Source organism: Folsomia candida, unplaced genomic scaffold (assembly GCF_002217175.1).
Source record: "Folsomia candida strain VU population unplaced genomic scaffold, ASM221717v1 Fcan01_Sc002, whole genome shotgun sequence".
In the NCBI taxonomy this organism is placed as follows: Eukaryota; Metazoa; Arthropoda; class Collembola; order Entomobryomorpha; family Isotomidae; genus Folsomia; species Folsomia candida.
The window spans coordinates 11,154,016-11,167,057 of NW_019091194.1; the positions used below are offsets into that span (position 1 = coordinate 11,154,016).

General features: G+C 37.8%; 4 protein-coding genes across 5 annotated transcripts in view; 2 read left to right on the plus strand and 2 right to left on the minus strand.

Annotated features, from left to right (window-relative positions):
* LOC110843430 overlaps positions 1 to 5,367 on the minus strand; it is a 29,623-nt gene extending 24,256 nt beyond the window's left edge. The window contains exon 1 of the mRNA XM_035848567.1: positions 5,064 to 5,367. The gene's annotated coding sequence lies outside the window, so the exon portion shown is untranslated. The remainder of the gene's footprint in view (positions 1 to 5,063) is intronic.
* A 147-nt stretch (positions 5,368 to 5,514) lies between these two features.
* Positions 5,515 to 7,480, plus strand: LOC110844948. 2 transcript variants are annotated; one of them, XM_035848568.1, is made up of 2 exons: positions 5,515 to 5,761; positions 6,576 to 7,480. In XM_035848568.1, the coding sequence occupies exons 1-2, from the start codon at positions 5,746 to 5,748 to the stop codon at positions 7,406 to 7,408; spliced, it is 849 nt and encodes a 282-aa protein (XP_035704461.1). In that variant the 5' UTR covers positions 5,515 to 5,745; the 3' UTR covers positions 7,409 to 7,480. The 2 variants fall into 2 exon arrangements, with proteins under 2 accessions (XP_035704461.1, XP_021946979.1); XM_022091287.2 differs by lacking the exon at positions 5,515 to 5,761 and adding an exon at positions 6,130 to 6,352.
* LOC110844947 (heat shock protein 60A) lies at positions 7,467 to 10,861 on the minus strand. The gene is made up of 14 exons (XM_022091285.2): positions 10,627 to 10,861; positions 10,357 to 10,557; positions 10,196 to 10,268; positions 9,983 to 10,093; positions 9,669 to 9,886; positions 9,342 to 9,588; positions 9,167 to 9,212; positions 8,938 to 9,082; positions 8,665 to 8,848; positions 8,490 to 8,570; positions 8,083 to 8,352; positions 7,957 to 8,016; positions 7,830 to 7,853; positions 7,467 to 7,751 (listed from the first exon to the last, which is right to left on the minus strand). Exons 2-14 carry the CDS (start codon positions 10,555 to 10,557, stop codon positions 7,648 to 7,650), a joined length of 1,764 nt encoding a protein of 587 aa, XP_021946977.1. The 5' UTR covers positions 10,627 to 10,861; the 3' UTR covers positions 7,467 to 7,647.
* Positions 10,862 to 11,177: 316 nt separating this feature from the next.
* LOC110844949 (10 kDa heat shock protein, mitochondrial) lies at positions 11,178 to 12,740 on the plus strand. The gene is made up of 4 exons (XM_022091288.2): positions 11,178 to 11,450; positions 11,526 to 11,600; positions 11,686 to 11,871; positions 12,259 to 12,740. The coding sequence occupies exons 2-4, from the start codon at positions 11,598 to 11,600 to the stop codon at positions 12,397 to 12,399; spliced, it is 330 nt and encodes a 109-aa protein (XP_021946980.1). The 5' UTR covers positions 11,178 to 11,450; positions 11,526 to 11,597; the 3' UTR covers positions 12,400 to 12,740.
* Positions 12,741 to 13,042: the final 302 nt, after the last annotated feature.

Sequence of the window (13,042 nt, forward strand, 5' to 3'; positions counted from 1 at the left end):
AAAAAAAATATTTGCGAGGTTCCAAAATATTTACAAGTGTGTCCTCTCCGGATGAAGGTCTCATAAATAGAAAAGTAGATGGGAGCAAGATATCGATATAATGACTTGAAGTGGCATTTGTGGCTTTGAGTGTATGGTTGACGAACGCTTGGAATGAAGCCAAGCAGCGTGAGAAAGATGCTGCATGCCTGGAACAACGGGGCTGGTGAAAGTCCAGAGAGAACTGATCCTTTCAGTTTCGATTACTTTTGTTTGTTTCCAAAATGTGTATGAACGTGATAGATCCATCCATCCAACAATTACATGAGTTCAGGTCCGACGAAGACGGACTATACTGAGAATCTTGCAGCCTTTTCATTGCAATAAAAGGAATTCGTTCCAGCGGAAAAATGAGTTCATTAAGTTACAGTGATGAAAGTTAGTTTACTTCACTTCATACTTTTTCCCTCGCCATCCGCAAGTCGCACATTTTTCGTGAAATCCTTCAACAAAGATTCTCCCGGATAATGGAGTTGGATGGAAAATGTAACTTCCAGTCACCATCACAGTAACCCAGATTATTATACTCCATCTTCTATCTGTATTAGATCCAACACAAAGCTACTGCTGTCTCTACGTATAAAAAAAGTCAAAGAAAATACGGTGAATGGGTGGTTGTAACTCATTCTGGAAACTGGATCAGCTCGTGATGTTAAGCGGGGCATTGACAGAGATCAATGAATCTATATTATGACTCAATCAATCAAACGCACTGCAAAAACCAACTTTTCATTTACCGACTTTTTCATTTTTGCTCCTCAACCTCAATAGTGGGTTTCATCCGGATATACATATGTGACCCATGATATGTATGTACGTACATATACCTAACGTGGTACAGAGAGTTTGGTGGTGTGACTGGATGGGAAGAACGCCCATTTTGTTCCCAAGCTTAAACTTTGCAGTTTTCTTTCAACAAACTTGATACCGTATTGATATCTAGGGAAAAAGTTATGGGAACGAGAAAGTCCACAAAAGCAGATGAGACGAAAGATGAGGAAGATGAGCCTTGAGATAATTCAGCTTGGTTTCGACTTACAAGAAACTTTATGTTACATATGTATGTAGTCTGAAATTGAGATTTTCATTGTACCAAAATGAACCTCACACACACAAGCTCCAACCAAACCACACACACACGAACATACAAACACATGCATGCAAACAATCCAGAGTGGTTCATTTTTCATTCCTAGGCAGACAACATTTTCAGTTCAAAAGAAAGTAGTGGAAAATGCTCATGATACTTTAGAAATAAAACACTTTCTGTTCAAATATGACGTCGTGGTTGTTTAGTTTTTAAGACAGGCAGGCACCAGAGTTAACTCTTTGCAGAACATGTTGGTGGTGATTCCTATTCAAACTGACTGAAACTTTAATTCATATTCCAATTCCCTGAACGATGAAAAACGTGCTCAATCTTCCGAACGTGAGCTTTAGCTGGCTGCCCTTTAAAAACTAGGTCGGAATTCTGCCCTATTCGTATAACTCTCATTCAATTTCGGGTTGAGAATGTCTTTGATATATTTGCATACTATTCTAAATATAATATTATTTTAATATTCTAAACAAACCCACCTGAGTGAAAGTTCTGCTTATAATCTGGTTTGTGGTGGCGATGAGAAGGTATTCGAGAGTTACCTCTGAACAGGTAGCTTAAAATATTTATCCCTTTCGTTTGATTTTCTAACTGACTCGGTGTAATTTCTCGTATTTATTCACGGCGACGAAACTGGTGGGATTGGATACACGGAATGATAGTAATTTGCATTCATACATAAATAAATAAATCTGAGGTCTTTTGCCACTGGCAATCTCTTCTTTTGTAAACTTGAGCTCCCAAAAGTTTCGAGTAACAAGGAATAGCATAATAGTTACAAAATGGAACGAAGCGATTTTCATCCAGCGAGGAGACAGGAGTAGCACGAGACTACACATACAAGGACATTTTGCATCTGATATAATGATACGGAAGCAAACAGAACCAAAGTCACCCATCCATCTTCAACTTGTCCCTTGCTTACTCGTGAAAGCAAAACTCGACAAGATTCGAAAGTTTGGAATTCCACAACAAAAATACCGTTGACTTGTGACCTTTTGGAGTGGCAGTCATGAGAACAGAGGAAGCTTTCTCCCTCAGCTATGTCAGCACTCCAGAGCACGGAAAACAATGCATGAGCATGTATGTAGTCTGTAAGTGTGGTCCTCGTCATTCTTCCTGCCTTGTGTACGTAGATATGCACATAGATATGTATGTACGAATTCACCAAGTGAATTTCGTGTATCATGCAGAATTTATTGGAGGCTCGTGAGCCCATGTATTCCATCCCAAACTAGTTTATTTTTGTTGCATGTTAGAAAATGTTATTTCGCTTTTTATTTTGCTTGCTTTTCTTATTTCTTGTGGGAATATCTACATCGTCTGAAACACAGCAAGCGAAGGAACAAAGAAACCAGGTAAATCAAAGAAATGCAAGCTTTCACTGGACTCTTGCTTTACAGAACAACATTAACCAGGTAGGTAAATAGGTACGTACAGAAGCAGAGTCGTGGTACGGCCTGAGAAGAGTGATTGAGTAGAGCACGATTTAGCCAAATCGCTGAACTGAATTAAAGTTTGATTCTATACGTTTGATTCTATAAATGTACAGTTTAGGAAGTGAACTGCTCAGAAAATTGAATAAAAGGGAAAAAAACTGTTAACTGTTGACTATGCTTCCTGCTTGCTTACTGACTGGAGAAAGTTCGTTTCGGTAATTGGATGGTCTTGTCTCTGCATATTATTTTTCCCTCGTGTTCCAGCCCATTTGAGGTTTATCGGAATATGTACAACACAATATACATGGATGGAAAATTTCCCTGAGCAGGACTATCCTGAAATATCCTCTGCACTTCATGTAAAATTAGAAAATAGGCATATTAGCAATTGCATTCGTAGTGCGGCAAATCATTAAATGTGTGTCGGTTAAAGTACCTAAAGCTCCGTAAAACTGCAGCTTATTTCTTGATCCTCCAGAATACAGAACATAATGGAGTATTTTTGATAATACGAGATATGTGTGTGTGTATCTCTTGTATATTTACTGCTGGTAAACGGTGATTATTTCCAAGCATGGCATAAAGTATGGATTTACTTCCAGTGTTGCAAAATTACTTGTGTATGTATTCAAAGCTTGTAACGGAGGGAAAGAATCGCCGTAAACTTTTCTCAAAGGGCTATTATTAATGCAGAACTCTCACCAGGCAAAGGCGGCTGTTAAGTCAGTCGCCTTAATAGCCCTTATGTTGGATTTACACTCATTTAATGCCTTCTCCAATGAGAAAGTCCAACGGAAGGCTGGAGGAAAAAGTTGATAATAAACGCAAAAGAGTATCCCCCACAACCAGCACAAACTTAAACTCTCCATCTTTATTGCTGATATTGGTGCTAGGGCGCAGCGAAATTGGGGTGAAAGTGGTCAACTTTGCACACTGAATAAAACAATAAAGCTCTCCTCCAATGGTAAGAAATGAGACACAATTTTATCCAAAGGGAAAGCCAATTTCGACCGGAAATCTGGAATTTCCTTGTGTGGATTACAATGGAAGTAAGAGCAGCGTGTGTACATACATGTGTTCCTACAAGTTTGTTTATTTTAGAGACATGAAGATATACGAGATTGTAACTCGCCCACCACACACATTGAATTGCAACAATTTGGTTGTCCAAAAATAGGAGGCGATCTCGAGGTGGTATATGCATTACGTTCTTACGTACATGACACAGACCATGGCGAGTAAGAAAACAATAGCCGCTTGGACTTTCGTTATACGCGTAACTCGGTTAAAGAAAAGTGGAGCGTCAAGTAAATCTGGGCAGTGATCGATCTTGTAAATCGTTACCAATTCAAATCAACAAATTCCTTTGGCAAAGACAAAGAAGTTGAACAAATAAAATCTACCATTCAACGTGGCGCTTATCTTTACTCTCTTAAATTGAATCATGCGTCGTCTGACTTTCACGTTATAAATATGTTGTGCAATAAATTCAAGTCGGAAAAGGATACTCAAACATTTACACAAGGTGCAATATGGAACTGAAACAATTATGACTTGCACAAATTGCTACTAAAATACACCGTCAACCACTTGACCGATTTTGTTCATCGACCTTAACTCCTAACTTTGTCCAACATATGCGTGTGTAAAATTTGAACTCAATTGGTTCAGCTATTTTGGTCTCTTGGTCATTCGGCTCTATCGTGTTTCGGACAGACAGACAAACACGATTCAATGAACCCTGACTCGGGCTTCAAATTATTATAAGGTTAAATTATGGGATTTCTGAGCGTTATCTTGACCGAAAAAGCTTACATACATATTTGCATATGTTTGTACAAAGAAGCTTCGTAGTTTACACAAAGAATGCAAATTTAAATATTACTCTAAGGCAGCGACACAAGTCATTAGCCATCGTAATGATGGCTCTGCGAGTTATATTTCAAGCCACAAAATACATATACTTACCACGCAAACCGCTAAGACCTGCATGAATTTATATGCCATACTTATGCCATTAGACGGGGCTGACTCTGCTCGTATGATATGCTCGATAGATTCAGGATGTGATTTATTTCTTGGAAACATACCCAATCGTAATTGGAAAAGTTGTCCTTCTCAAATTCCTCTCCACTCTTACTATTTACGATTTAGCAGTTACAACAACCAAGAATGTTCACACATGAGAGTAGCTCTGTTACTTATAATAATTATATAATAGTGGGGCCGTGATTACCTTGCATGCGTGGTTGCATTACATGCTTTCACCGTCAGCACCACACCACTCGTACATACATCAGCATGAACCAAAATGTGATTTGAAACAAGCACGGAGACGAATTAGTCAATGTGGGGGTGTGATATGCTAGGTAATTGGCAGTGTACAACTATATTTACACATATAAGTAAATACATGCTACCAGAAGCTAAACTAATGTCCCTCCTGAGAACATTTGCTGCTTACTTAGTTTTGCTTTAACTCTTACCTTTTTTATTATACGATGATCTAGTTGGGTACCCCGATGCGAATATAAATCACAAAACGGACCAAAAATCTACCGCACCTTTGACGTGCATACAGTGTCTCAAAGTGGATGAGAACACTAAACTTGCTTGTTCCTTCAGCGTGTTATACGTTATCAACCTTGCAAATTTTTCCGACTTGTCCGGTAAGTTGGTGGACAATGACCGATCGGTGAATCACCACCTGCGCTCACTCACGGAAGCCACATTGCTGATAGCAATTTATGGAGAAAGTCTGGCAGAGGAGGAGCGAGCTGAGCGAAGGTCAGGATGAAACTGAGAGTGGGGTTGCGAGAGTGAGTCGACTTTTACCACGAATTCTTATTTATTCAACTCCCCTGCTTTCTCCGTTCTCTTCTCCCCTCATTTGACTCCAACGAGACCACTGGACGACAAAATTATTCTGTGTGTACAATTTCTGCATCGATTACACAAAAATAAAGTCTTTGCTTAAAAACAAGCTCAGGCCATCCTTATTTATTTGCATATTTTAAATGTGTATACTATCTGCAAAAGTTTAAAAATTGTAAAAGTTCGTTGTTCCGGTTCGGGGTAAGAATTATTTTTAACCCAGCTCAGTTCGTTGATGAATGACATCCATTTAAAATAGCCGGTTGAAGTTTCAAAGTGAGTTATTGGTTCGGCATGGCAAAATGCAAAGGTAAAGGTAAACTTTGTAAATACTTAGTTATTTATAACCGATTACCACAATGTATGTTCAATTATTCACAGCAATAATAATGCATAAGTGGGTGTATCAGTCTGAGTTCATTATACATACGCACTCATGCATGCACACATACATAGATCTAAAATATATGCATATTATTGGTAGTCAAATATTTAGTGGTTGTGTAATCTCCAATCCATCATTTCCCTTACATTTGTGCACCTGTGTCTTGTTAATCATGAATAGAAATACTTAATTGACGTGTTTACGGCGTAATAGGCAGCATTGTATTACACATATTAGTTTTTTCTCCCGTTCCAAAGTTATGTAAAGCTATGTATGCAGAAAGCAAATAACAAAAAGCATCGCATGTTAATCATTTCACTGACAAATTTGCCCTTCACACTCAATTTGCCACTTGTATAACGAGCTGCAAATTATTGATTGTCGATGTTCATATTTATGTGTATCAAGGTATGTTATTAAGGAGCTGCTATTCGCATCACGAACGTACAATGATGTTGTCTTTGGTCCATACTATTATTGTGGCACTACTCGTCTTAGGATTAGAGGCATCATTTCGTAAGTAGTATTATATTTAGCCTGAAGTATGAAATTATTAAGAGCTCGTCGAGGCTTTGGTCTGATTCATTTTGGTTAATATAGTAACACTTTCAGTTTGAGATTAGTACTACAGATTCCGGTGCAAAAATGTCTACTACTACATTTGTTGTCAAATACTTTCCCCCCACGGTTAGCAGAATTAATAGTAATAGTAATTTATTTTCTGAAATGAATTGCACAGATGAAGTGAATCCCAATCTTAAACAAAACGCCGATTTGAAGACTTTGGTGCTAAACTCGTATATCTCAACAACAAGCTATGTAGCCCCATCAGAAGCCAATTTGACTACTGCTCAAACACTTTTTGAAAAACTTTTGGAAACTAGAAGTTTTTCTGCTGAAGATGTGGCAGCATGGTCAAGTCTAAATTTAAAGATTCAACGAGCCACCGATCAAAGTGGAAGACAATATGCCGTGATCTCCGAAATTGACCCAGCCACTGGACATGGGCATGGATTTTATGCAGTTAAATTAGGATTGGTGTCAATATCTGAAAAGTCACAATTTCTGCACGCCCCTCACCGACCTTCAGACTTATACACTCATGAAATAATGTTTGACATGCTGACCCTGACGGATGTATTTGGAGGTGGTGCTTGGGCAACAACTCATCGAAATATGGTTGACCTGTGCAAAGAACCAAGTTCATATTACAATAGCTTTACCAAAGCGGTTGCCAAAGCGGTGTCAGTCCCAACCATTCTTCAAATTCATGGTTTTGCCAAAGAATCCCAAGAGGTGGATGTTGACGTAGTGTTCAGTTCTACCAAACGAGTGATGCCCCCGGAATTTGTGACCCTTGCAAACTGTGTAAAGGCCCAACTGAACCCATGGATAGTGCTACGATTTCCGGAAGAGGTGGATTTTTTGGGAGGAACTCTTAACATTAATGCGGAATTGTTTTATGAAGTAAACGCAGCTGGGAAATTCGTACATTTCGAAACAAGTAAGGAGTTAAGGGACGAATTGCGAATTAACTCAACTCTCAAATTAAAAATTTGTGAATGTTTTTAAAATTGTTTATATATCATGTATGTAATAACTGAATAACAATAATTTTATTCTGGCCTTGTTTTTGGTACAATGTAACAACTAGATTCTTTTATTACGACTCATAATCAACAACAACATACACAGGAAGTAGCAGTATAAGTAAGGATAACTAAAACGAGTACAAAATATAGTTGTCTTGTTCACTTTTTTTCAAACAATCATACTCTCAGACTATGGTGATGTTCCACTACGTTTAAAGATTACATCATGCCACCCATTCCCCCCATCCCTCCCATGCCACCCATTCCACCCATACCTCCCATTCCCATATCCTTTTCTTCCTTTGGAATTTCGGTAACGACAGCTGAAATTAATAATAAATCATATGATTATCTAAATTCTGATTACTACTTAAGCTTTCAAACTGATAAAATGTACGAACCTTCAGCAGTGGAAAGTAGAGAGGCTATTCACAAATAATAAAAACAAACATTTATAATGATTTAAGTTGTCATCATGCGTTTTTGTGAATGGCTTTTTTCAAGTATACAATAAATAAATAAGCTTACCGACACCGGCGGCATCCATTAAAGCCGTTCTGACTACTTTGGTAGGGTCGATAATACCAGCTAGAAATGAATAAAAAAAGAATGTCAACCAGCGGAGTCATGTTTAAAGTCTCATGCGAGTCTAACCTTCAATCATATTGCAGAATTTGTCGTTGAGCGCATCGTATCCAAAGTTAACGTCCGCGTTGTCCATAACTTTTGCAACAATGAGGGATGAGTCGACTCCAGCATTCTTAGCAATTTGTTGGCACGGTTGAGTAAGTGCCTTTTTGATGATATCGACACCGATTTTCTGATCATTGTTGGCAGTCGAAAGGCTGTCCAATGATTTCAAGCAACGGATTAAAGCGGTTCCACCTCCAGGAACGATTCCTTCTTCTACAGCTGCTCTGGTAGCTTTAAATACAAATTACAAACTTGAATCAATTTCATCAATAACGGTAATAAAAATTATCCCGTAACCATCAAAATAATTGATGCAATACCCCCTTATTTTCATACAATTACATTTTAATCCAGAGCTATTTTCTTACCATTTAAAGCATCGTTGACTCGATCTTTCTTTTCATTGACTTCGATCTCACTAGCTCCTCCAACTTTAAGAACAGCCACACCTACAAATAATCATTAAACAGAATTATAATAATGCAATTAAATTAATCAGATATTTAAATTGCATGAAATTCAAAGACTAATAATAATTATTACCAGCCGCCAAACGAGCTAATCGTTCTTGCAACTTTTCTTTCTCGTATTCAGAGTTTGTCTCCTTGATTTGATCCTTTAGAGTTTCAACACGTCTATCAACATCGTCCTTTTTACCCTTTCCTTTGAGGACTAGGGTATCATCCTTAGTAATCACACATTCACCAACTTGCCCAAAGTCACTCATCTGTTTCATAAAATACAAATTAATGAATGCACACAAGAATAAACTCAGTCCCCAGAATATTCTAGAAGAATATTAGATTAGTCGCGTACCTTGATATCCTCGACTTTCACCAGGTCAGCTTCGTCGCCAAAGACCAATCCACCGGTGGCCACAGCCATATCGTGAAGGGTATTTTTGCGATTGTCGCCAAAGCCAGGGGCCTTAACTGCTGCGACTTGAAGACCAATCTTGATCCTGTTGGTTCATAGTAAAATAGATTTTAAAAAGATTGCAAAAACCTTTGCAACCGGCTCAAAAAGAAAGGTTAGAGCAGCTCACCTGTTAACCACAAGGGTAGAAAGGGCTTCGCCATCAACATCCTCAGCTGTAAATGTACAAAACAGAACACTGAAATAATATACTACTGAGGTAATCATTAATCAATCAGGGACTGATATCGAGTTTTAATCATACATAAAATTAGTTTAATAAAGCCAATTAATCTATTTCTTACCAATAATGACCAAGGGTTTGCGAGCCTGGTTGGCCAACTCCAAAGCTGGGATGATGGATTGAACGGAAGAAATTTTCCTTTCGGAAAGTAAAACTAAACAGTCTTGAAACTCAATCTTGGCTCCCTTGGCCGTGTTAATGAAGTATGGCGAAATGTATCCTCGGTCAAACTTCATCCCCTCGATCACCTCAAGTTCGTCCAGCAGGGTTTTTCCATCCTTGACAGTAATAACTCCATCCCTTCCAACCTTATCATGGAAAAAGTAATTATTTCACTCATAACATTATTCATTGACTAACAAAAGTAAAATTGCAATAATGCTATTACCTTTTTCATTGCATTTGAAATCAGATCTCCAATAGCTCGGTCACCATTCGCTGAGATTGCGGCAACTTGTGCAATTTCTTCTGGAGTTTCCACATTTTTCGACATCCTCTTCAATTCGGCAATAACATGATCAACAGCCAACATTACACCCCGACGAATTTCGACTGGGTTAGCACCCTTGCTAATCTTCTCAAATCCTTCTTTAGCAATTGCCCTTGCTGAAAATAAGTAAATATTGTGGCAATTGTTACTTGATGGCGTGTGGGAAAATGATGTAATATTTTGCATATTAAATAAAATATAAATAAACTTACCCAAAACCGTTGCAGTCGTTGTGCCATCTCCAGCCTCTTCATTTGTATTGTTAGCAACGTCTTGTACCAATTTAGCTCCGATATTTTGGAATTTGTCTTTAAGTTCAATGGCTGAAAGAATTGTTTGCACGATTAATTGACACCGCCATAGTATAACTTTCAACAACTTGTATTAATCAATTTGCCAGAGATGTAAATAGATTGGTTTAATACCCTTTGCGACAGTTACACCGTCCTTTGTAATTTTAGGAGAACCCCATGATTGCTCAAGGATCACATTTCTTCCCTACAGGCAATTTACAAGATATACATAATTTGAATGGATTATTATAATCAACATTATTAATATCTAATAATCTAGTAAACTTTGGTACCTTGGGTCCCATTGTGACTGCGACAGCATCTGCAAGAATATCAACCCCAACCAACATTTGTGCTCGGACATCAGCACCGAATCTGACATCTTTGGCATATCCGCGACGATGGGACACCGACACGCTTGGTGCTGTTGACGAAACAATTGGAAATAGCCTGGCGTTTGCCACTTGACGGGCTAAATTTGGAAGACGGTACATCTGCATAAAAAAATTCTCAAATTAATAGTTTATTCGACTCTTCGCAGTAAAAAAAATATAAATCATTACCTTTTAATCAGTTGAAAGAATTAAAACTTTTAAGTAACAAAATGACAATAGAAAAACTTTTATTAGAGAAAATTTTTGCTGACGAGTACACTCAAACTGAACACAGAGTGGCAAATTATTCGTCAAAGAATTTTAAATAATTAAAGAATGAAGGTTTTTATAGACGAATTATTTTGCTGTCTTGTCGGCCAGAGAATTGAAGTGAAGAAATCTGATGAAATCGAATGCAGGCAGCAAGTCTTCCTCAAAACCGGCATGAAATCCCCTCCTCCTCCGTCCGCCATGTGCGAATCAAGTCTCATGGCCCCCACGCTGCATGAATTTATCATCTGCCATTCAACCAGGTTCGCTCAACTATCATGAGAATCATTTAAAAGTCCATTGATTCAATGTATAAAATATCATTAATTTACAGACACAGAGCATCAATTATGACGCCTGCCATGGATGATCTGAAAACCTGGATATGCTCGTTACGGGCCCGCACGTCCAGAAGTTTCCATGCTGAGGCTCCATTTTTGAGGGTCGTTCAAAAAGATTCCAAAAATATCATGCTTTTTAGTACTAGCTTATGAAAATCGTGAATAGGAAGAAATTTTAAAGTTCTTGAGGAATATTAGAATTATCTTTCTGCGACAAAAAATTGCGTACGAAAAGGAAATTGGAAAGTGTGAATAGGTGCTGAAAGTTGCCTCCACATTTTAAACTTTGAGACAATTTTTCTGTAAATCCGTGGTCACATTTAGATTTCGTCATCTCGTGTTCTTATCCACTGCTGCATCTCTAACACGCGAGACCGGTGTGGTGAATAATTTATATTTGAGGTAATTGTAATTCACTTTTCTAGATATCACAGGATTTCGAAACTTGAAACTTAAGATTTCTTTACTAACTTTCAGATCTTGTCCTGTACAAAGAAAATATTAGTCAATTCTCTTCATTCTCCAGTTAAAACAATCAACTAAAAAATAATGGTAAGTGTTGGTGGAATAGATAATTTATAGATAGATCATTATTATTAACCATGAAATAAAATTAATTTATTAATGCATTTTATAGGCCGCTGCCGCAGCTCGTGCCGTTCAGGCCGCAGTGAAGAAGGTGGTTCCCCTTTTCGATAGAGTGTTGGTGGAAAAGGCGGAAGCTGTGACCAAGACCAAGGGCGGACTTTACATTCCTGAAAAGGCACAAGGAAAAGTCGTCACTGGAACAGTCGTAGCCACAGGTCCTGGTCACAGGAATGAGGTAATTCATAATTTAACCATACTGGATAATTAATTAATATATTATTATTGAGCAAGTATACTGTTGGGTTTTTCGGATCTTTTACACCCCGCCTGCAATGCTTGCAGCTACGTCACGGCCTTATGCAGACATCACATGTTGTGTTTTCATCCGACCATTTTTGGGTCTTATAATGATTCCAAAATTATTTGCATATATTATCCTGAATTTTAGTGTGCAAATTCTTGGTACTTGTAAAAAAGTGCGTTCTACCGTGATGGATGCTACATAATGATCTGTCTGCAGGGTCATCACGTGACTGCAAGCATTGCAGGCGGTCTGTAAAAGATCCGAAAAACTCAACAGTAGAGAGTACATTTCATATATATTCGATATTCTGGTTTACAGAAAGGCGAGACTGTGCCTGTTTCCGTTCAAATAGGCGACTCTGTTCTTCTTCCCGAGTATGGAGGAACGAAGGTCGAGCTTGAAGACAAGGAATTTTTCTTATACCGAGAACATGACATTTTGGCCAAATTGAAGGAATGAAGTATCTTCTCAATATCTACTCTTCTGATCATTCAGCCAAAACTTGTGGAATATTCAATGGCCATATGAATTTAAAAAACAACATAATAACAATAGTCCAAGCAATGTCATTACATTGTTGTCTCGAAGTTGATTAGTCATTTAATTCAGCAACGAGACAAAAATTAAGACCAATTTAAGATCACCACTTGATAAACATGGCTGTCTCTGTAGCTCTTAATAAAATCTAGTTTTGTTAAAATAGATGTTTTAGCGATTAAGTTTGATACCGATGAATGTGTTGAAAGTCGTTTCTAAAATTATTGTCCTCAATCAATAAATTCAATTAATAATTATTTCAATTAGTTTTTATTGCAGCGTGGACTTAACCTAAATGGAATGCATATCCCTCTCGGCTCAATTCAATTAACTCCTCTCTATTCAATCGATATAATTGAAAATCATTCCTCATGCAATTTCATGTGTTCCTCTCCTGTGGGGAATTAGTCGCTTGGGAATATGTCTTCATGATTAGAGCACAGTTAAAATTATGCTTTTCTCATCGTGCATATACACACCCATATTTCTCTAATGATTTCTCTACTGACTAGTAATATCTAATTGTTCATTTATGATTATTTGTGCAGCGATCTATAATACTTCT